General features: G+C 41.1%; 1 protein-coding gene across 8 annotated transcripts in view; it reads right to left on the bottom strand.

Moving 5' to 3' along the window:
• DIP2C (disco interacting protein 2 homolog C) overlaps nt 1-22,142 on the bottom strand; it is a 535,770-nt gene that overhangs the window by 80,313 nt on the left and 433,315 nt on the right. For all 8 annotated transcript variants that reach the window (XM_073581626.1, XM_073581624.1, XM_073581625.1 and 5 more), the window contains 4 exons: nt 18,659-18,780; nt 9,364-9,475; nt 5,139-5,248; nt 2,647-2,777 (listed from right to left, as the gene is read on the bottom strand). In XM_073581626.1, coding sequence (XP_073437727.1) covers nt 2,647-2,777; nt 5,139-5,248; nt 9,364-9,475; nt 18,659-18,780 — 475 coding nt within the window. The remainder of the gene's footprint in view (nt 1-2,646; nt 2,778-5,138; nt 5,249-9,363; nt 9,476-18,658; nt 18,781-22,142) is intronic.

Genomic DNA, 22,142 nt, shown 5'->3' on the forward strand with positions numbered 1-22,142 from the left:
GCTGACTGTGCAAACTCCTGTGACCGGTACATGGCTAATAAACCCTCCTCACCAGTTTATGGCACTAATCTAAGATCGTTTCTTATTTCCTAGACAGGAGACTGTAATAAGCAATGCCGAATATATGAATTTGCACAAACGTCAGTTTTTTCAGGTTGGGCTTGTTTTTTTTGCTTTAGATTTGTTCTCTGAAAACACAGTTCATGATGCTGCAAAGACTTTAAAGGGAACCTGTCACCCATATTTAGTGATATCATGTAACGATATCACTAAATTGTGCGTTCCATAAGGATTCTATTCGGGCTTTTGACTCCCCCCGACCCCGCACATTTGAGGCATAAATACCTTTTTTAGCTTGTTGGTGATGCATGCAAACCGCCGCGGTCCGGTCCGATGGGCGTGGCTTAGTGGTCTTCTCCCCCCACCTCCTCGGCTTGCTTCACATAATCTTCGTCTGTGAATACCACAGACGCCGTTAGTTTCCGCGCTTGCGCAATGTAAAGGCCCCTGGCGCCTGTGCAGCATGCTTTGCCCAGCTGTGGGCAAAGCATAAAATCGCTACTGCGCATGCGCCGGTATTTTCCAGTGCGGTCTATGCCCCGGAAGTCTTCACATGCAGGACACACTTCCGGGGCATAGACCGCAAGTGTGTCCTGCATGTGAAGACTTCCGGGGCATAGACCGCGCTGGAAAATACCGGCACATGCGCAATACCGATTATATGCTTCGCCCACAGTTGGGCAAAGCATACTGCGCAGGCGTCGGGGGCCTTTACATTGCACAAGCGCGGAAACCAATGGCGTCTGTGGTATTCACAGACGAAGATTGCGTGAAGCAAGACGAGGAGGTGGGGGGGGGGAGACCACTAAGCCACGCCCATCGGACCGGACCACGGCGATTTGCATGCATCACCAACAAGCTAAAAAAGGTATTTATGCCTCAAAAGTGCGGGGTCAGGGGGAGTCAAAAGCCCGAATAGAATCCTTATGGAATACACAATTTAGTGACATCTTTAAATGATATCACTAAATATGGGTGACAGGTTCCCTTTAAAGGGGAAGGCCACTTCCAAAAATACTTTCACAATACGACTATAGAAACTTATTAGTATACTCTGCTTTTGGAAGATGCCCCAGTCTTTAGATATCAGCAATTTCACGACTGTGTCCATCTTTACCTTTCTGTCTGACTCAAGATATCCATGTTTGAGACAAGTGTCTAGAAATGACGAGTTTTGAGAAGAAAAATGTTTGTGTGTAACGTCCAACAGAGTAAAGCAAACCTTTCTTTCCTTTCTCAAAGCTTGTCAACTCCTGTCACTAAATTTGAGCAAACATTTTCGGAAGACCCTGGTCTAGTGGCCACATTGGTAGTACATTGCTGTTAGACAAGAGCCCAGCGGACCTCCTCCTAACGTATCTAGCGCCTATTCTGATTAGTGAGCCCCTGTGACATCATGTGGCTTACTAGGTAGGAGGAGGTTCGCAGTGCTCTGATCCGGTGGCCACGTAGCGCTGACAGACCTGGGAAACTTTCTGCTCAACTCTACACCCCATTTAACTGGGGATATCTTCAGTCAATAGATAAGTTGAGGCGGGACACATCTGTACATGGTAAAATTAATAAAAGGTAGGGGCTAAAGGTAAAACTACCATACTAAAGGTCTATAATTAGGTCTTGTGCAGACAACCATATTTTCAGTCCGAGTATGATCTTTATGGGGCTGCACATATTTCCAATTTTTTCCTCGGACTGGCGCTGTCCGAGGGAAAAAAATCACAACATGTAAGATTTGCATTCGATATTCGGATAACACTTGACCATGTAAGTCAATGAGTCTGTGCAAAAAATCGGATCACACTAGGATAACGTCAGAGTGTGGTCAGATTTTCACGGACTAACAGAATAGAGAAAATGGAGAAATTTTTTCTCTCATCCTGGACCACACTCTGGACCAGCATGATCGGACTGATTTTCTCAGATGAGAGATAATTCGGTCGTATGATTTTAGCTTTAGCGGGGCATCGCAGTTGTAAAGATTTATCACCCACTGGTTAAGTGATAAATGTTCAATCAGTAGGAATCTGGCCATTGGAACTTAGCCCAATTGCTGAAACTTTTCAGGAATGATACCTGACAGTGGTATCAAATTCTAGGGTTCAGCTAGGGCACCTAAAGATAGACACCCACTGATCTAACATTTATAACCTATGTGATAGAAAAAAATAGTATCTGCATTGATCTATTTTGCTACAGTTGATCTCTCACCAGATTTCCCAATATTAACTAAACACATTACTAATAAATCTCTTAGACCACATTAGGCTGGTGTACTTACTTTGAAAATCCATGTTAGAGGGGATGTATAATTTTTTTTAACTCTTACCTCTGATAGTAAAATGAGCATTTTAGGAGTCCAGGACTCATAAATAAGCTTAGTGTCAGGGTTTTACAGCTATTCTGACAGTATGATTATGCCAGCCTCATCAGGTCTAAAAGATTTATTTAGTAGTACATCAGGTAACAGATCCTATTTAAAGTCTTCATTGATAGAATTACAGATTTCAGGAAATAAAATCTAAATATAATTTAAAGCATATAGAAGGACATCTAAAAGTGGGAATGACAATAAAGGACAATACGTACCTACAGAGGCACCATAGGACAAAACCCAGTCCACAGTAGGGATCTAGACAAATCGCCACTTCTCTGGAGGGGTAGAGCTCACATTGAAGTTTAATGGATCGACAGAAGGCACTAGTGGCTGCATGGGACATCTGAAAAAGAGGAACTTGTTACAAGTACAGACCAAAACAACAAAAAGTGCAATAAAATCTTTCTCCAGAAATCAAAGTGGCATCTCTAAGCTTCGGCTTAAATTTTCCCTCAAAACCAAACCAATCCCTACACCCAATCCCCAGAAGGAATGTAAGATCCTCAGTAAGGAAGACAAATATCTGAATAGCAGCACTGGAGACCGGTAGGAATATGGGGGAGCAATACATAACCTGGCTGATCAGTCTATACAGCGTTTGTTTGTAGCCTGCTCCTATGGGGACACATAGGTTTTCATAGGAGCTGTATACTCAAAACAGTAGGATTTATGCGTTTTTATTATTTTTTTTAGCAGAAAGTTGGTTCCCTTTTTTTTTACAACGTAGATACAATAGTTGCAGTAGTCTACATACCCTTAATCCTATTTTATTAGGCGAGATGCTGTCAGAGACAGATAAGAGGACATATTGGCACCACAAGAGTTACTACTGCTACAAATTCCAAAATGGACTTAGTGATAAATCTCGACCGAGGCCTAATTTAAATGTTAAATATGCTCCTAATGAACTGAAAATGATGACTTGGCTGCAGCGTACGAGCCATTAAATCTTTATGATACACAGGGACATTTTTACTACACTGGTCGCTTGACTTGGAAATTACAGCTTGTTAGGGCAATCTGTAATGCGTTTGGATCCGTTCGCAATGGGATTTTTTCTAGTGAGTAAATACCGGCCATTTGACAAAATCACAGAGACTTCATTGTAAATCAATTTGCAGAAATTATTTTTCCAAAACTCGCAGTATTTAACAAGCATTTTAGTGTTATAGGGCCTGTCATGTATAAAAAGTGGCGGCAGACATTTCCTGATTTGAGCCAATCTTTTACTTAGGAGTCCACTGAAAATATTTAACAAAGGGACCAGGAAGCAATACCGGACAATGCTGTAATATGCTGCGTCTGATTACTTTAGCATTACACAGCAAACAGTAATTGCAAGATCTTCTCATATTTTTAACACACATAAAATTATCACTTTATGGAAGAATTTTAATCAGAACAAATAAGGATCAAAACAGAAGAAGAATCGACACCTTCAAAATGTGGTGATGGAGAAGGAGGTTATCAATACCATGGATGGCAAGAACAGCAAACAAATCAATTTTGGAACAAAATCAAGCCAGACATGTCATTAGAAGCAAAGATCATCAAGCTACGACTTGCCTACTTTGGAGACATCATACGAAGAAAGCAATCACTGTATAAGGACATCATGGTCAGAAGAATAGAAGGAACAAGTCGAAGAGTAAGACCAGCAACTCGATGACTTGATACTAACAAGATAATAGTGAACAAGACGCTGGTGGACCTATCTAGGCTTGCACAAGACCAATTTCCCACAGATTGTTCATTCATCAAGTTGCCATAGTATGAGATCGAGCTGAAGGTCAATTAAAAAAAAAAAAAAAAAAAGATTCCTTATAGACCATCAAAATCATGATGGGGGAGTTGTTGGCTTTGGCATGCATCGAGTTGGTCATGGCAAAAGTCGTTAGCATCTATGGACATGTTGAAAGTACTAAAGAAAAGAGGGTTTGCAAGAGCAACTCTGACATGTTGCAAGAGTTTAACATACTTCTTCGGGAAGGTTTGCGAGGCTCCTAGAAAAAAAGGGCACATCTCCTGGGTGTTAAGAAATCCTACTGAAACCTCCCAAAAAGCAGGCCTTGCAGAAGGTTTTTCCTCGCGGAGGGGGGTGGCACAGCTATGAGGACAATTTTTGCAGCATGCGGTGTTTTCAAAGAAGTACTTGTCTGAATGGCAGCAATTATGGGGTATAAATGGTATAAGGGCTTCCAAGCGCCGAGAAATATTAACAGGAGACAGTTGAACTCCATCTTAGGTTTTAGGTAGATAGTCCAGTTAGAATAATCTGGGGTGGCCAATGATTACTGTATATAAAAAGTAGGCCACCATCCATAGGTCAGTTCTCACCTCAGCAGCAAAGGTGGAGCACCCATCTAGCCTTTCAGTCATTGGTAAACTACCACCCAACAATTGACCATAAACAAATCCGAACGTGCAAAAGACCTTAAAGGCCACTAAGTGTTAGGATTCGAGGCTGTACAATCCCAGTCCCCAAAAAAGGATATGAAACCAAAAAAGTTAACCAGTAGCCAAAAAAAAAAAAAGAATACAAAAAAAGATAACTGGTTCTGCCATGGGTTACATGATTGACCATTAACATGAATGTCCGGCATGTAATTCAACACGTGAAATACAACAGCGACACTACAGCAACGATATTGGCAATGAATTGGAAATTAATGTGCTCACACAAACATATAATAGAAGGACGTACCTTCACCCCAGCAAGCATTCCAGTTGTAGATACACTAAAATCAAGGTAAGCCAATGTCTCTGGGTCTGAGGGTTTGTAGATTTGGGAAGGTCTTTTCTTTGGCAAATCATCTTAAAAAATTAATGACAAAGAAAACGTTATACGAGATAAGCAGGAAACATAACTTTTACTCCCATATACAAAAACTGCAGATTTTTTTTAATTTCTAGAAATTAATCAATAAAACAAATAATAAAAAAAAAATCCTATTTTATTCTTGCTATACAGCCAGTATCAAACTGTGGTCAGATATTGCGTGAGGCTGCATGTAAAGTTTCTATACTCACATGCATTTAGTCGTTAGATAAAAGGAAGGAGATTTGCTTTATGGAATAACATTGACATACATTAAATAAAAAAAGACACAAATATAGGAACATAAACCACATAGGCTAAACTCATATACTCCAATGTATGGACAATACACAAGGAGGTTCATCAGCAGTAATTCCAACACAAGCAGGTGCTGCTTCCACCATTAGCCCAGTAATAATGTGGATGGAAACCACAATTGTAAAATATAATTACACAAATGTTTAAGTTGATTTTGGAGCCTTGGTTTTTTCACCAATGTGTCTCCTGCTGATTTCTGTAAAATATGACCTACAGCCCAGGGCAGAATATCCGTTTTAGGCGATTACTACCAACTGGTGCAGTGTAATTATATTTGCAAAAATAACCAAATTATTATTGGAAATCTATAGAGGAAAGAATTAGGCCGGTTTCACATTTGCGTTAAAGGCCGCAGCATCGGCCTGCGCACGGCCGCCGCTAAGCACCGCCCCCAGCCGCGCCTCCGCCAGCAGCTCCGCCTCCGGGCGCATGACGCTGCATGCGTCCCCTATCTTTATCACTGAGGACGCAGGCCATGCGCAGTATGCGTTTTGGCGGCGCCTGCATCCTTTTGACGGTGCGCCGACCAGCGCCAAACGCAACCTGTGATAAAGATAGGGGACGCATGACGCATGCAGCATCATGCGCCCGGAGGCAGAGCTACCGGCGGAGGCGCGGCTGGGGGCGGAGCTTAGTGGCGGCCGTGCGCAGGCCGATGCTGCTGCCTTTAACGCAAATGTGAAACCGGCCTTAGTAATGTAAGTTCAATAAAGGGGTTGAGGAGGAGAAAAAAAAAGTATACAGACATTACAGCAGGGATCTCAAATAATTATTTCTTAGAGGTAAAACATTTTTTTAAAAACAGGCAGGGAGGGAAATAATTTACCTCACAAAAACAATCAGCTGTGATACCATTCTGTGCTATCTGTATACTCTTTCACTTCCTCCCCTGCCCAGGAGCTGTGGTATGATCAGACCATGTTCCTGTACTGTATGGTCAGACATTACACAGCACATAGTAGGGGCACATTTATAAGATTATGCCAGTACAGGAACATTTTATTAAGACACATCCAATAGTGGAAATTATTATTATTAAAAGATGTATTAATTGAAATAATGTTTAAAATTAACTTTGCTGGTGGGAAAACCCCTTGAAATATCTCAACAAAGCAGCGCTCCCTCCCAAAAACAACACACCATTTTGAAGCAGCTCCTCCAAAATAAGTGGAAATGAGGAGAAGCCTGGGTGGAACGGGGCACTGGTATACTGGCCTGTCAAATTCAGAAAAAGTACCTGCATTTGTTACGCCGGAAATACCACATCTGGCCCTTGTCCCTGACTGGACTAACATATCTGGAGAGGCACACATCACTAAGAAGATGCCCTGAATCCATTAAGTGGCGTGCGCCTTTTAATGAATTTGCCGTCTCGTACACCAGTGAGCCCTTCATAAAAACCGGAATGCGCAAAGTCGGGTCTTAAAGAGTAACCGTCGTTTTCATTTTTATTAGATAAATCAATAGTTCAAAAGCTTTGTAATACTGTATATCTCATCAGAGAAATCTGATAGGATTCTATGTACAGGGTGGTCCATTTATAAGGTTAGACCTGGGTGGGCCATTTATATGGATACACCTAAATTAAATGGGAATGGTTGGTGATATCAACTTCCTGTTTGTGGCACATTAGTATATGGGAGGGGGAAAACTTTTCAAGATGGGTGGTGACCATGGCGGCCATTTTGAAGTCGGGCCACCCAGGAGTATCCATATAAATGTCCCACCCTGTAGATAGGAAGGGGAATAAGGCGAGAAGAGCTCTGTCTCCAGCAACTCCATCCTTCCCTTAACACAGACTTGTATCCGTAGTAACTGCCATCTTCTGCCTCAGCAATGGGAAAATGTGTCCTCAATGAATACAGATTTTACCTCAGAACTGAGAATCTTGATAATCCATGATCAATTCTTTGAGAGAAAGAAGCAGATTTCTCTGATAAGTTATATAACAAACTTGCTTATTTTGATATGTACCATCGATTTGTGAAATAAAAATTTAAATGACGGTTAATCTTTAATGAATCGTCCCCAGAATCTTAGAGCCATACAAAAAACTGTAAAATATAAAAACTCAGAATAATTAAAATGTCTGCCTATTGTTTAATGGGAAAATAATCATGCCGATCACTGCTGTCTGATTGCACAAGACAGACACAAATATCGTCGCTTCAGCGCTTAGAACGTATGTGTTATTCATAAAGACTGAGCACCCTGCTATTTGCTATAGAAAATTGTTGTAAATCCATGCGGTTACAGATATTAAATATTAATTAGAAAACAAAAAGTCTCAACAACTTTACATTACAAAACCATTATTATCAAGGTTATCAGCAAGGCCGCTAATGTATAACTACACAGCGTCCAAAGCCCCCTGCTCAGAACGGCACTGGGGCTTATTCATATAGGGAATACAGACAAGTATACAGTGGGTACGGAAAGTATTCAGACCCCTTTACATTTTTCAAAAAAAAAAAAAAAAAGTTCATTTTTTTCTCAATATCTCATTAATGTACACTCTGCACCCCATCGTGACTGAAAAAAACAAACAAATGTAGACATGTTTGCAAATTTATTAAAAAAGAAAAACTGAAATATCACATGGTCATAAGTATTCAGACCCTTTGCTCAGACACTCATATTTAAGTCATATGCTGTCCATTTCCTTGTGATTCTCCTTGAGATGGTTCTGCTCCTTCATTGGATTCCAGCTGTGCTTAATTAAACTGATAGGGCTTGACTTGGAAAGGCACACACATCTATATAAGATTATTATTACGGTATATTTCCCCTTGAGAAAGCACATCCGCGAAACGCATGTCGGAGCATCTGTGGTGTGGCGGACGGGCGGTTTACAGCATAATGGGCAAGATATATGCTTTATTTGTTCCCATGTGGTCTGTTTAATGTGGGTTGGTACTGCATGCACTTGCTTATTATTCTTTATACCCATGGCCATATGGACTTAGTTTACTACCACTACCATTATCTACAGCCTGATTCCTTTCTGCTTCACCACCTATGCTGACTTGAGTATTCCCTCTATTTTTGGATTCCTCTTGACATGTATTATGTTTATCTGTGATTCGTGTTTTTTTATCATATATGTTATTTTATTAATAAAAATTTTGATTATTTTATGATATATCATTATTCTTTTTCTTGAGTGGTGTTCTGTGGATAATCGTTATCCTTCCTTTGGTGTTATATGTTTGTAAAGCACCCGCTTAACTCTTTTTTTGATTATGATGGGGATACTGATTTCTTTATTCCAAAAACCCCTTTACATTTGAGATATGTTGTTGAATACTTTTTTGCTTACAGAAACAATAATGTAGAATAATGGAGGATTCATCTAGAATCTTTTTGATCTTATAGAAACAATAATGTCAAATAATGGAGGATTCATCTAGATAATGGAGGATTCATTTAGAATCTAGAATCTTTTAGATCTTATAGAAACAATAATGTCAAATAATGGAGGATTCATTTATCTAGAATCTAATAGAAACAATAATGTAGAGTAATGAAGGATTCATGTAGATAATGGAGGATTCATCTAGAATCTTTTAGATCTTATAGAAACAATAATGGAATATTCCTCTAGTATCTTCATCTAGAATCTTTTATAATGAATGTTTCACCAACGTACAACATAGAAACAATGATGGAGAATTCATTTAATTTTTTTTAAGCTGGCGCACTACATCCAATTATTATTACCAGCGGACAATCTTGTGGACTGAAGTACACTTTACACATCCCTAAAAAATGATTTAGTAGAGAACATTCTCACCAGTATCCAGGATCGGAGGCCACGTTCTAATATCGACGGCTGCTGCTGCTTCCCTTGACCGTAACAGCTTACAAATGAGTTGCGTAGTCATTAAGCAGGCAGAACGGCTCACCTGGGAGACAAGGAGGAAGAGAATGAGGAAATAATTATGTCTGCTTCCAACAAATGTAGAAAAATTCTACTCTCCTTGGGGGTGTCTGAAACCAGAATATTATTCCAAAACAAAAGTTCATTGAATTCCATGTATTAAAATTTTGTCTTTTGAGTAATAAACACTATGTTGTGGAAGTCTGGAATCGCTATCACAGCTTAGTGTGCCAGAAATTGGCAAAAAATGGAAATAACATCAAGCCAAAGCAAACTAATACTCATTCACAAGAGCCAGAAAATGTGTAGGGCAGTAAAATGCCTTTTGTCAGATGACAACTTCAATGCAGGGAACACCAATATTACAAAAAAAAACAATAAACTTCCCTGAATGATTTAAGATTTTATTCTATGACTGAATTTGTACATAGCCAGTTTTAGAGACCAGTGAACTGGGCAACTGATTAAGGGACTGGGAAGGAATCCTGAAAGCATCCTATAGCTTAGTAAAATGTAGTGTTATGTGGGGACATTATTGGCCGACTATCTTGCAAGGAGAAGAAAGAAAAACTCAACTACAGGAATTATATTCTACATTTCAACATCCATTTGTTCTCATGGAATACAGGCTTCCGCCAGAGGTGTGCGTTAGCGGCCTTGATCCATGCTCTCTATTGAGAAGAAACACATCATGTGGTTTATGGTCACCTCAACCGACCAGTTATGGGTATGATAAGAGCTTCCCACTAACAACTTAAAGTAAGAGAATAGTATATCGCTAGGCATGCGTGATATAAAATAAATAAAATATTACTTTAAAAGAACCTGTCATTAGGATGTTGTACCCAAACTAAGGACATGTATATAAAGGTGCTTTAATGCGGAGTAAATCTTTACTTGTCTTGTAGAAATCCATGTTGCAGCTTTAGAGAAATCCTTAGTTGAAATTGAATGCTAATTGAATTGCAAGTGCAGGGGGCGGGGGCTGCACTTACAGCTCTCCAGCCTCTCTGTCTTTTGCCTGCCGGATGCCAGAGTTCCAGAGTTCTACATTTCAACATCCATTTGTTGATGTTTGGATGTTTCAACATCCATTTGTTCCAGCATCCGAATCCAGCCCCGTTTGTGACTCTGTGTCAGTATATGTTCTGCCAGAGGATGCAGAACCTGTGCAGTCTGAACAGAGTCTGTAGCCTGTCTTGCCAAGTTACTCTGAGCCCAGTCTGTGTCAGAGTACCTGACCTTTGGGGTTATCAGCTGCAGTATTGGGGACTACCTAGGAGTGGTACCTGGCAGCTACCTGCAGTTCAAGTCTGACTCCGCCATCAGAAGCTCCAGTGAACACCAGGTAGCTGCTTAGCTACGCCCCCTCATAGGCAAGCCTGTCCCCCGTGGGTCCACAAACCACATGCGCCACCAACGAGAGTGACAGTAACCATGGCCCCGATTCATGAAGAATGATCTTTTGAAGGACAGTCTTTATAAAAGGAGCGCTACAGTAGATGCACCAAATTAATTAAGAAAGAGGCGCCTCCTATTGAATTTGACGCATCTTCGGTGAATTTGAAGCATCTTACAAGCGCATATCACCTCTGCCAGAAATGTTACTCTAGTCAGGGGCAGGTGTCCATTTCTGGTATACAATACAACTATTGTTTTAAAAATAGTACTCAAGAAAATAAACTTTGTAATATATCTTATTAGAGAAAGCCGCTTCTTTTTCCTTCTGAATTGATCATTCATTCTCAAAATTCTCAATTCCTGGGTACAATAAGTCTTCAGTGAATACAGACTTCCTCATTAATGAGATAATTACTCTTTAAAGTATATGTAATCTAACAATGACAAAAAATGTAGAGCGTGAAAGAATATCGGGTGAGAAGAGGTGAGATTGTGTGAGGCACGACAATATGACATATAACCTATACGTATTCTCAGGAGTAGGCTATTAGTGTTTGTCTGAATGTTTGCCAAGGACAAAACTGCTATGACAGATGATCATTTATGATTTGCTTAGAGGATTACTATGGCATGAAATCAAACTTCACTGCAAGCATTCATCGATCGGAGGTTCTGCTGTCATTGCCTTATTACTGAGCTATAATGCATTACTCCGTGGAGTGAGCACTGCCCTGATGGACATCATCTCACTCTCGATGGCACTAATGTCAAATATTAATGTCATAAGCTTTACCAAGCATGTTGGATTAAAGGAATGGGACACATTTATTTTTTGTTAAAAGTTTTAAAGTGCCCTAAAAGGGTCCTGCAGAGTGTAGACAGATGATGTGGCAGCAGCCACCTATAGCAAACAACTGCACCATTCATTGAGGTTTCTGTAAGACCATTTTCAATATAGACCCCAAAAAGATCTGCTATGAGCCATGCATGGCTTTATAGCTGAAAAAATGGATAATTGTTAATATGCATACAAGGTCAACTGGTACGGAGATTGGGACAAATTTACTAATGAGTTTACAACCCTTAACTTTGGTGGCAAATGTAACTAATTGAGCTATTTATGTGTCTTAGACTCTTTTTGCAGTAATAAGGGGTCTGGCTTAAGTAAAAACGGGGATCTTCAAGAAAAAGAATGTGACTTGGAATGCGATAAGATACAAAATATTGTACGAAAAGTATAGGCACTAAAGTAAGCCAACCAAGAAGAGGCTCATTTTCAGACTGTCTAGTTAGAGTTTACATTGTCTAAATAGTGAACAATATTAGCAAATTTGCCCCATTGTGTCTACTAATACATCTCAACTGACAATGTCCTGAGAATGCAGTGTGATTATCCTTCTCTCTACATTTTCCTAAATAGATTAATATGTTAAAGGACTACAGACAGAGGATAAACAGGGAGGAAATGGTTGAGGAGGTAAAAGTGGCTGGGACCCTAGGAGGTAGCGACCATGCTATTTTAGAATTTTGGATAACTAGAGGAGGAAGACCTGTGAAGACTCAGACGTCAAGGTTAGATTTCAGAAAGGCAGATTTTAAGGGATCCAGAAAGAGAATTGGAGGGATCCAATGGCTGGATATCCTTAAAGACAAAAATGTCCAGGAAGGATGGGAAATCTTGAAAAATGAAATTCTCAAAGCACAATTGTTAACAATTCCAAAAAGAGGGAAGAATAGGAAGCATTTAAGGAAACCAGGATGGATGAACACAGAACTTAAGCACATGCTAAAAAGGAAGAAAGAAATGTTTATAAAATGGAAAGAGGGAGGCATATCTAAAGAAGAATATAATGCTGTCTGCAGAACCTGCAGGGCACAAATCAGATTATCTAAAGCGGACAATGAATTGAGGCTTGCAAAAGATGTCAAAAGCAATAATAAAGGATTTTGGGGATATGTCAAAAGTAAAGGAAAAGTCAAAGATGCTATAGGATTTTTACAGGATGAAAATGATGAAATGGTAAGACAGGATGTTGAGAAGGCTGAACTTTTAAATTCCTATTTTGCATCTGTTTTTACTCGGAAAGGAAATGTAACATCAGCTGTTCTTCACTGTCCTATTAAGGGAATAGAAGAATCCAGGATATCTATAAACAGAAATATAGTGAGGAAACACTTAGCTAACCTAAATGAATTCAAGTCTCCAGGCCCAGATGAATTACACCCCTCTCCATATTCTTTGAAAATTCTTGGAGAACAGGAGAAGTCCCAGAAGACTGGAGAAGAGCAAATGTTGTTCCTATCTTCAAAAAGGGAAAGGTGGACCCTGGCAACTATAGGCCGGTGAGTCTGACTTCTATATCAGAAAAGATCTTTGAACAAATTATTAAACAACATGTATGTCAGTACCTGGATAAGAATGAAGTCATGTCAGACTAACTTATTTTCCTTCTATGATGGAATCACTGATTGGTTGGATCAGGGAAATGCTGTAGATATAGTATATCTTGACTTCAGCAAAGCATTTGACAAAGTATCTCACACAATCCTTATTGAAAAAATGACTAAGTATGGAATGGACAAGGCAACTGTTAGGTGGATTCATAACTGGCTTAGTGATCGGACCCAAAGAGTGGTCGTAAATGGCTGCACATCCAGTTGGAAGAATGTCTCAAGTGGGGTACCACAGGGCTCTGTCCTGGGCCCTGTATTGTTCAACATCTTTATCAATGATTTATATGAAGGAATTGAGGGTAAACTGATTAAATTTGCTGATGACACAAAGCTAGGAGGGATAGCTAATACTAGAGAAGAGAGAGAGAGGATTCAAAAAGATATAAATAAACTGGAGCAGTGGGCAGCAACTAACAGAATGGTTTTTAACAGGGAAAAATGCAAAGTACTACATCTGGGCAATAAAAATGAAAAAAGCATATATATACAGAATGGGAGGAATAGGGCTAAGCAACAGCACATGTGAAAAAGACTTGGGTATACTAATAGATCACAGACTGAATATGAGTCAACAGTGTGATGCAGCAGCAAAAAAGGCAAATACAATTCTAGGATGTATTAACAGAAGCATACAGTCTAGATCACGTGAAGTCATTATTGCCCTCTACTCCTCTTTGGTCAGACCTCATCTGGAATACTGTGTCCAGTTTTGGGCGCCACATTTTAAAAAAGACATCAGCAAACTGGAGCAAGTTCAGAAAAGAGCGACCAGAATGGTGACCGGTCTGCAAACCCTGTCTTATGAGGAAAGGTTGCAGGATTTGGGAATGTTTAGCTTGCAGAAGAGAAGACGGAGGGAGACTTAATAGCCGTCTACAAATATCTCAAGGGCTGTCACATTGTAGAAGGATCATCTTTATTCTCATTTGCACAAGAAAAGACTAGAAGCAATGGGATGAAACTGAATGGGAGGAGACACAGATTAGATATTAGAAAAAACTTTTTGACAGAGTGATCAATGAGTGGAACAGGCTGCCACGAGAAGTGGTGAGTTCTCCTTCAATGGAAGTCTTCAAGCAGAGGCTGGACAGACATCTGTCTGGGATGATTTAGCGAATCCTGCTTTGAGCAGGGGGTTGGACCAGATGGCCCAGGAGGTCCCTTCCAACTCTACGATTCAATGATTCTATGATGAGATGGCCCAGTGACAGGCCCAAAACATCACTGCTCTAGAGGAGATCTGCATGGAGGAATGGGCCAACATACCACCAACAGTGTGTGCCATCCTTGTGAAGACTCACAGAAAACATTTGACCTCTGTCATTGCCAACAAAGGATATATAACAAAATATTGAGATAAACTTTTGTTAATGACCAAATACTTATTTTCCACCATAATTTGCAAAATAAATCTTGCCAAATCAAGACAAGGTGATTTTCTGGATTTGTTTTCTCATTTTGACTCTCATAGTTGTGGTCTACCTATGATGTCAGTTACAGGCCTCTCATCTTTTTAAGTGGGAGAACTTGCACAATTGGTGGCTGACTAAATACTTTTTTCCCCACTCTATGTAAGATAGTCCAACCAAACAACCACAGATTGTGTGCAGCCAGTATCCTCTCATGGATGATAGTCCATCCAAATATCAGTACACTGTTCCATAAAAATGACTTTGATCTTTATTTACAGCATATACATACACTTAATGCTTTACAAACATGTTACAACATCTTTTTTTCCTTCTATCTGAATGTTTTTAGTGCATTTTATGCATATTCTAAAAAATAAAGATCAAAGTAATTTTTAGGAAGCAACGTGGTGGCGTTTGGTTGGATTATCTGTGTTTGTATGTAACGGAAGTGAAATGAATGGAGTTTAATCTGAGTGTAGAATCAAATGCCCCTAAGTGTAAATTATTTAGGATGCTAGAAGTCACCTTGAAATTAAAGATCCTCATATTCAGCAATCTGGAGATGTAGACTACGGTTTACAGGAGCGTTTATAGGTATCAGAGGCCTGCTCTTCAGGTAAAAGAACACTTACCGCATTGTCACCTGCTGATAAGAAAATGCAGGCTACATTTATCAACTAGGTGGGAGATCTCGGAATTTGCATACAGCAAATACTTAGGAGAACGGAAACAAATTAAATGGCTATAATTAATATGCAGTTTCCCACCACCACATTTTTGATGTGCGTAATTGAAGCCTGTACAATTAACAAGCATGACATCTGAGAACCATATGGAAATCAATTTCACCCAAAATTTATGGATTAATTGGTCCCATTACTTAAAAAAGCAATTAAGATCAATTTAATCTAATGTGTGTAGATAATGAACACAATGCACTAGTTCGACACCCCGCACCTGCTTACGAAAGGAGCGCTGCCAGCCCGGAGGAGTCTGTGATAGGACACTTTTGAGAGTAAATTTGCACCCGCTAATCAGCAACAGAGGTGTGCTCCATGGCCAATAACCAATGTGGATAGATCTGTGCATTTATCGCAAATTACAGCACTTGTTAAGTCACTCAACTTGTACAGGTTAAAGGAAATCTGTGACCAGAGATTTTGCCACGTATTCTGAGAGCAGCATGATGTAGAGATAGAGGCCCTGATTCCAGCGATGTGTCACTTACTTGGCTGCTTGCTGTAGTTTTGATAAAATCGCTGTATTATCAGCATGAGATTATCACTAGAGGACTGGTAAACCTGCTGCCATGTAGTTCTCTATAATCATGAGCTCTGTATAAATCGCACCACCGATTGTTAGCTTTCTGCCTATGCGCAGTGCACAAAGAAAGATGCCAATCAGTGATGTGGGCAGGGTTATACAGGGCTCAGCATTTAGAGAACTGCTATATCTGCTGCAGATAAAACAGGGATTTTATCAAAACTGCAGCAAGCAGCCCAATAAGTGACACATTGCTGGTATCAGGGTCTGTCCCTACATCATGCTGCTCTCAGATGGGGTAGCAAATACCCGGTGACAGATTCTCTTTAAATAAGGCATTTCAGCTTGAGTCTCAATTGGCCTCATGGCAATCTACCCAGCATGTAAGAATACACCAAGTCTTAGCTCTAATTATCTCATATGACCAGGACACAAATATTAGATAATGAACAAATGACCATTGAAGACAAACTAAAATAGGGAAAAACTCGACACTCAGAGGTTGAGCAGTAGAATAGTGACAATTTTACGTAAGCAATCCAATTGTAATAAAGTATATATTTGACGTTTCGGTCCTAGATTCTGGATCTTCATCAGAAAGCAACAGATTGCCCTGGATGGGGTAGTTTCTAGAGAAGAAGCGCAAAGGAACTGACAGTCGCAAGCGCCTCGAAACATGCTACTAAGACGCAATTCCTTTGCGATTCTGCTCCTGAAAAATAACTGTGTTTTCACAAAACATGAATATTTCAGCCAGAAAAATCCATGTAAAAAATCTGTGTATGAACAAAGCCTTACGGTTTGTGTGTGTTGCAATGTAGATCAAGTAAACATTTGATGTCCTGCAAAATCCAAATGCAGACACCCCAATGTCAGAAAAAAGTGGAGTATCACCTCTTCCTTCAGTGGTCTTGCTACATAAAGACAGGTACCTTTATGATGTTCATCTGCTTGACAAAGAATATGAAGGGGAGAAGGAAAATTAATAAATCTCAGGACCTACTGTGCCCAGGATGCGGTGACCTAAGGGGGAAAGTTTCTCTTGATCAGAGCATCAAAGATGGCATAAGGAGACTTACTGGCCAGTACCCTGAAAAATTAAATTGCAAATAGCCTTTATATAGAGGAAAAGAACAGGGTCTCTCCTGCCACCAATTGGAAGTTCCAATCCTATAAGTCAATGTCAACTTTTTACAAAACCTTGCTCCATGACATAGGATATAATGCGAAACCAGAATCTGCATACCGCTGTTTCAGTGCTATTGTCCCTCATCAGTGCAAAGCAGGAACACTAGATGGCAGGGTGTGAATACTTTGTCAGATTGTCAAAGGGGTAAAATTTCTGTTTGTGGACAGCGCCAAGCTGGCGTAGGGAAACTTGTATGCCGTGCGGAGAAGCATGTTGTTGGAAGAAGTAGCACCAGGCACGAGTTTATTTTTTTTTTTTTCTAATGGCATCCTCATATTCACAAAGTAATTTATCAAGGGCGAATGGATCTGGGCTCTTGTTTTCACGGAACAGTTAAAATAATCATCCTACATACTATACATTACTGTCATCATAAAGTGATATTTAATGTCCTGTCTTAATGATGGCAGAGGAAATCTTCCTTGATTTCTGCACTAGGAGCTTCTACAAGCTTCTAATTATGGGAGAAATGGCAGCAAAAAAATAAATAAATAAAGAGCTGAATACATTAATTTTAATAGCAAACGTCTTTCTTATTATACTACAATATATTCCGGCTAAACAAAATTTCGTTGTCAAAATATGGAGCTGTATATCTTATGCAAAGAAATGAGGTTCTTACGCTGAGGGAAAATTTCAAACGTGTTTCTTTTCAGAACTCTTAAAGACGACCTCACACTGGATTTTTTAAGTCTAACATGAGTACCTCTTGTAAGGCTGTGTTCAGATAGGGTTTGTCTTGCACTTTCTTCGGGGCTTACATCCACACCCTCTCAAAATGGGTTTCGGAGTAAGTGATGATGGGGCCATTGGCTATAATTAACGGTGGTCAACTAGGCATATACGGACAAAAATGATGCATCATTATAATCAATGGACCAGACAGCTCATATGCTCGAATTCCTTTTTTTTGCAGAAGTTCGGACGTAAGCCCTGACGGAACCACTGTGGCAAACGCTATATTAACCCAGCCTAATAGGTACTGATCTGGAAACAGTTTTTATTTTTCTTCTTTGACCCTCTGTATCAAAGTTATGCACCCTGGAAATAAAGATGCAAATTTTCCCTAAAACCAACTGGGCGTGTACCACACAACTTCTCTGTGGGCGTTTTGCCTTTTCTCCACTGATTCTGGCCAATCAAAACACAGCCATGCCTACAGACAAGTTCTGTAGTATACGCCCAGTTGGTTAAAGAGGATATGTGCACGGGAGGCATAAGTTTGCCAAGAAGGGGCACAGAATGAAAAGTAAAACGGGTCCAGAATCCATGGTACAGCAGGAATTGGAATAAATAATCAGTTTAAAATAAAAAATCCAGCAAAAGTTTTCATTAAGGCTGGAGCTTAGTATAGGAGCTGGCCCCAACATGAAGGAGAATGACCTAGGAATGTTGTTATATATCGCCCATATGTTGACCAGCCCCTTATGAAATCATTATCATGTCATAAAATACCTGCTCACTTTATGACGGATGATTTATACCTTACCTCCACAATCATCTTCACCGTAGGCAGCGTCGTTGCGATGTTCTGTGGGTGAGGAGGTCGCACTGTTATTGGCACACAACCAGCGTACAGACAGCCATAAAATGCTGCAATCAGATCTATTCCTGCAAAACCGAATCAGAAAGCCTCATCAGTAAAAAAAAAAAAATACAAATTTAAAGGGAACATTTCATGTAAGAAAACACTATTAACCTGAAGATACGTGGATGATCTGCATGTTAACAGCATTCTGAAGCTGCCTGCACTGAGGCCCCTGCTGCCGGGAGGAAATGAACTTTATTTCTCCAAGCATTCTTGGGCTTTCAGGGGTGGTGCCGAGGCAGCTTTTGTCACCATGCAGTGCAGCGGTGGCTGTAATTGTGCCCCGGCACTGGCAGCTGGATCAGCATTACAATACCAAGTGGTAATTAAAATTGCGCTGGCCCACCCCTCTTATGAGGAATAAAGCTTATTTCATCCCGGCAGCGGGGCTCTCAGTGCCGATGCTGCGCAGCTTCCGAACATTATTAACCTGCTGATTAACTCCATATCTGCAGCTTAATAGTGTTTTTTTTAATGACAGGTTCCCTTTAATAGGGTAATTTTTATTAACATGTTTTTTTACCAAATCCCTATATATTGTAGTTATGGTCGCAAAATAAAGATGACACACTAAACCAATTACCTGCATGAATTCTATGGACTTGGCACATGCACAAGAAGGTGCGTATTCAAAGAAGTTTTCTGCCATTTTCTTTAAGTTTACATCTGAAATAAGAAAAGCCATAAACTGACCCATAAATCCCCCACCACTTCTCCAGTCTCCTTTCCTTCTCTTTGGGCAAGTGACTGCTGCATCCCATCAGTGGCTGCAGTGATTGAATGTAGTTACCCAGAAAAGAATGAGAAGAGTTTGATGGAGGATAGATGAGAGAGTATATGTTATTTTGACACTGGGGTTATACGTAAATTTAAAGAAAGTGGCGGAGAACCCATCTAACCCATTATCAATTACCCTATTAGGAAATTTGAAGAAAATCTAAGGAGACCCCCAGTCGACTATCAACCATAATGCTATTTCACTTGGAGGACTTTGATCAGTACAGCAGACAGGTATAAATCCTTCTTTCAGTTGCCAGTGGCAAATGAACAGCGGCACGCAGCCTCTAGCACTTGTGACATGGCCATCATGCAGAGTCTTGGGGGGACAGGTGGATTATGCTTGAACAGAATAATGTATTACATTGCCAACATGGATAATTCAGTGGGAATTATCTTAAGGAAATACCAGTCACTATTAGAATTAGTACCGCCAAAATACCCTGTAAAGAAAATGGGAATGGTGTATATTATAATAAGACCCAATGGAAAACAGGATTTTGGTTGCTTACCTTAAAATCAGCTTCTCAGAGTCTTCAATGGGGGACACAGGAACCGTGGGTGTATGCTGCTGTCACTAGGAGGTTGACACTATGCATGAAAAAAAACTCCGCCTCCGCAGTATACACCCCTCCGACCGGCTGTAGGACAATCAGTGAAAAAGCAGTATGAGGAGACATTATCATGTAAGTCATCATATAATCATTACACGTAATAAAATCATGGGAGGGTGCTGTGTCCCCCAGTGAAGACTCTGAGAAACAGATTTTACGGTAAGCAACCAAAATCCTGTTTTCTCTTTCGCCTCATTGGGGGACACAGGAACCGTGGGACGTCCAAAAGCAGTCCCTGGGGTGGGAAAAGACAGAAACTTCCTTCAGGTCAGAGAACTCACCACTGCCGCCTGCAAGATTCTTCTGCCTAGGCTGGCGTCCGCTGAAGCATAGGTATGGACCTTATAGAACCATGAAAAGGTATGCACGGACGACCATGTGGCAGCCTTGCACAACTGCATTGCTGATGCCCTGTTGTGTACTGCCCAGGAGGCGCCCACCGCCCGGATTGAATGGGCCTTCACACCCTGTCCTTTACCCGGTAGGCTTCCAGAATTGCCATTCTGATCCAACGGGCAATTGTTGCCTTAGAGGCTGGCAGGCCTCTTCTCACCCCATTGGGGATAACAAAGAGCGAGTCCGCCTTCCTGAAATGAGCGGTCCTGGGCAGATAGATCCTTATTGCCCTGACCAGGTCTAGCTTATTCAAAGAACGCTCCAGAGGATTATATCCTCGTTCAGGTGGAAGGCCGTTACCACCATGGGAAGAAAGTTAGGAGGAGGCCGCAAAACAACCTTGTCCTGGTGCATAATTAGGAATGGAGGACGCCTGACAATGCCGCTAATTCTGAAACCCACCTAATAGAGGTGATGGCTACAAGAAATACCACCTTCCAGGACAAAAAAGACATGGGAGCTTCCTGTAGGGGTTCAAAGGGTGAACCTGTCAAGGCTTCTAAGACCAAGTTAAGATCCCATGGAGCCACAGGGGATCTGTAAGGAGGGGCCGCATGTGCCACTCCTTGCAGAAAGGTCTTAACCTGTAAGCGGGAGGCCAAATTCTTTTGAAAAAGAATAGAGGGCAGATACCTGGCCTTTCAAGGAACTTAGGGCCAGACCGCCATCTAACCCTGCCTGGAGAAAAGCTAGAACAGCTGGCAGGGAACAGGGCATAGGTGTGACGTGATTAGACTCACACCAGCCAAAATAGGCCTTCCAGGCTTGATAATAGACCCTGAAAGAGGAAGGCTTCCTAGCCTGGATCACTGCATTAATGACTCGGTCCGAAAAACCCGCTGCTCTCAGTATTGTGGTTTCAACGGCCATGCCGTCAAATTGAACAACCGAGAATTCGGGTGGTAAAACAGCCCCTGAGCCAGGAGATCTGGTCTGTCGGGGAGTCTCCAGGGGGTGCCTGTGGGAAGATTGATAATCTCTGCGAACCAGGCCCTCCTGAGCCAGTACAGGGCGATCAATATGAACGGCACCCCTTCCGCCTTGATCTTCTTTAGCAGCCTGGGCAGGAGAGGAAGGGGAGGGAACAGGTAAGGGAGTCTGAACTGTGTCCAGTGCGTCGACCCCTATTGCTAGAGGATCACGGTATCTTGAGACAAACTGTTGAACCCTTCTGTTCTGTCGCGATGCCAGGAGGTCCACATCTGGAGTCCCGCATAGCTGGCATATCTGACGGAACACTTCCTGGTGTAAGGACCATTCCCCTGCCGCGAGCCCCTCCCGACTGAGGAAGTCGGCGGCCGTGTTGTCTGTGCCGGGAATGTAAACTGCCGAAATTGCCAGAATTGTGGTTTCTGCCCAGTTGAAGATTCTGGATACCTCGGCCAGTGCCCGGGGACTTCTGGTTCCCCCTTGGTGATTGATGTATGCCACCGCCGTGGCATTGTCCATTTGAATCTGGACTGGATGGTTGTTGAGGTATCTTTTCCCAATGTTGAAGTGCTAGAAAGACCGCCCTCAGTTCTAGAATGTTGATTGATAGTGAGGATTCTTGCCTCGACCATCGTCCCTGGACAGTCAGGTGGCAGAATACCGCACCC

Source organism: Dendrobates tinctorius, unplaced genomic scaffold, assembly GCF_039654945.1.
Source record: "Dendrobates tinctorius isolate UK_male_01 unplaced genomic scaffold, ASM3965494v1 ptg000070l, whole genome shotgun sequence".
Classification (NCBI taxonomy): Eukaryota; Metazoa; Chordata; class Amphibia; order Anura; family Dendrobatidae; genus Dendrobates; species Dendrobates tinctorius.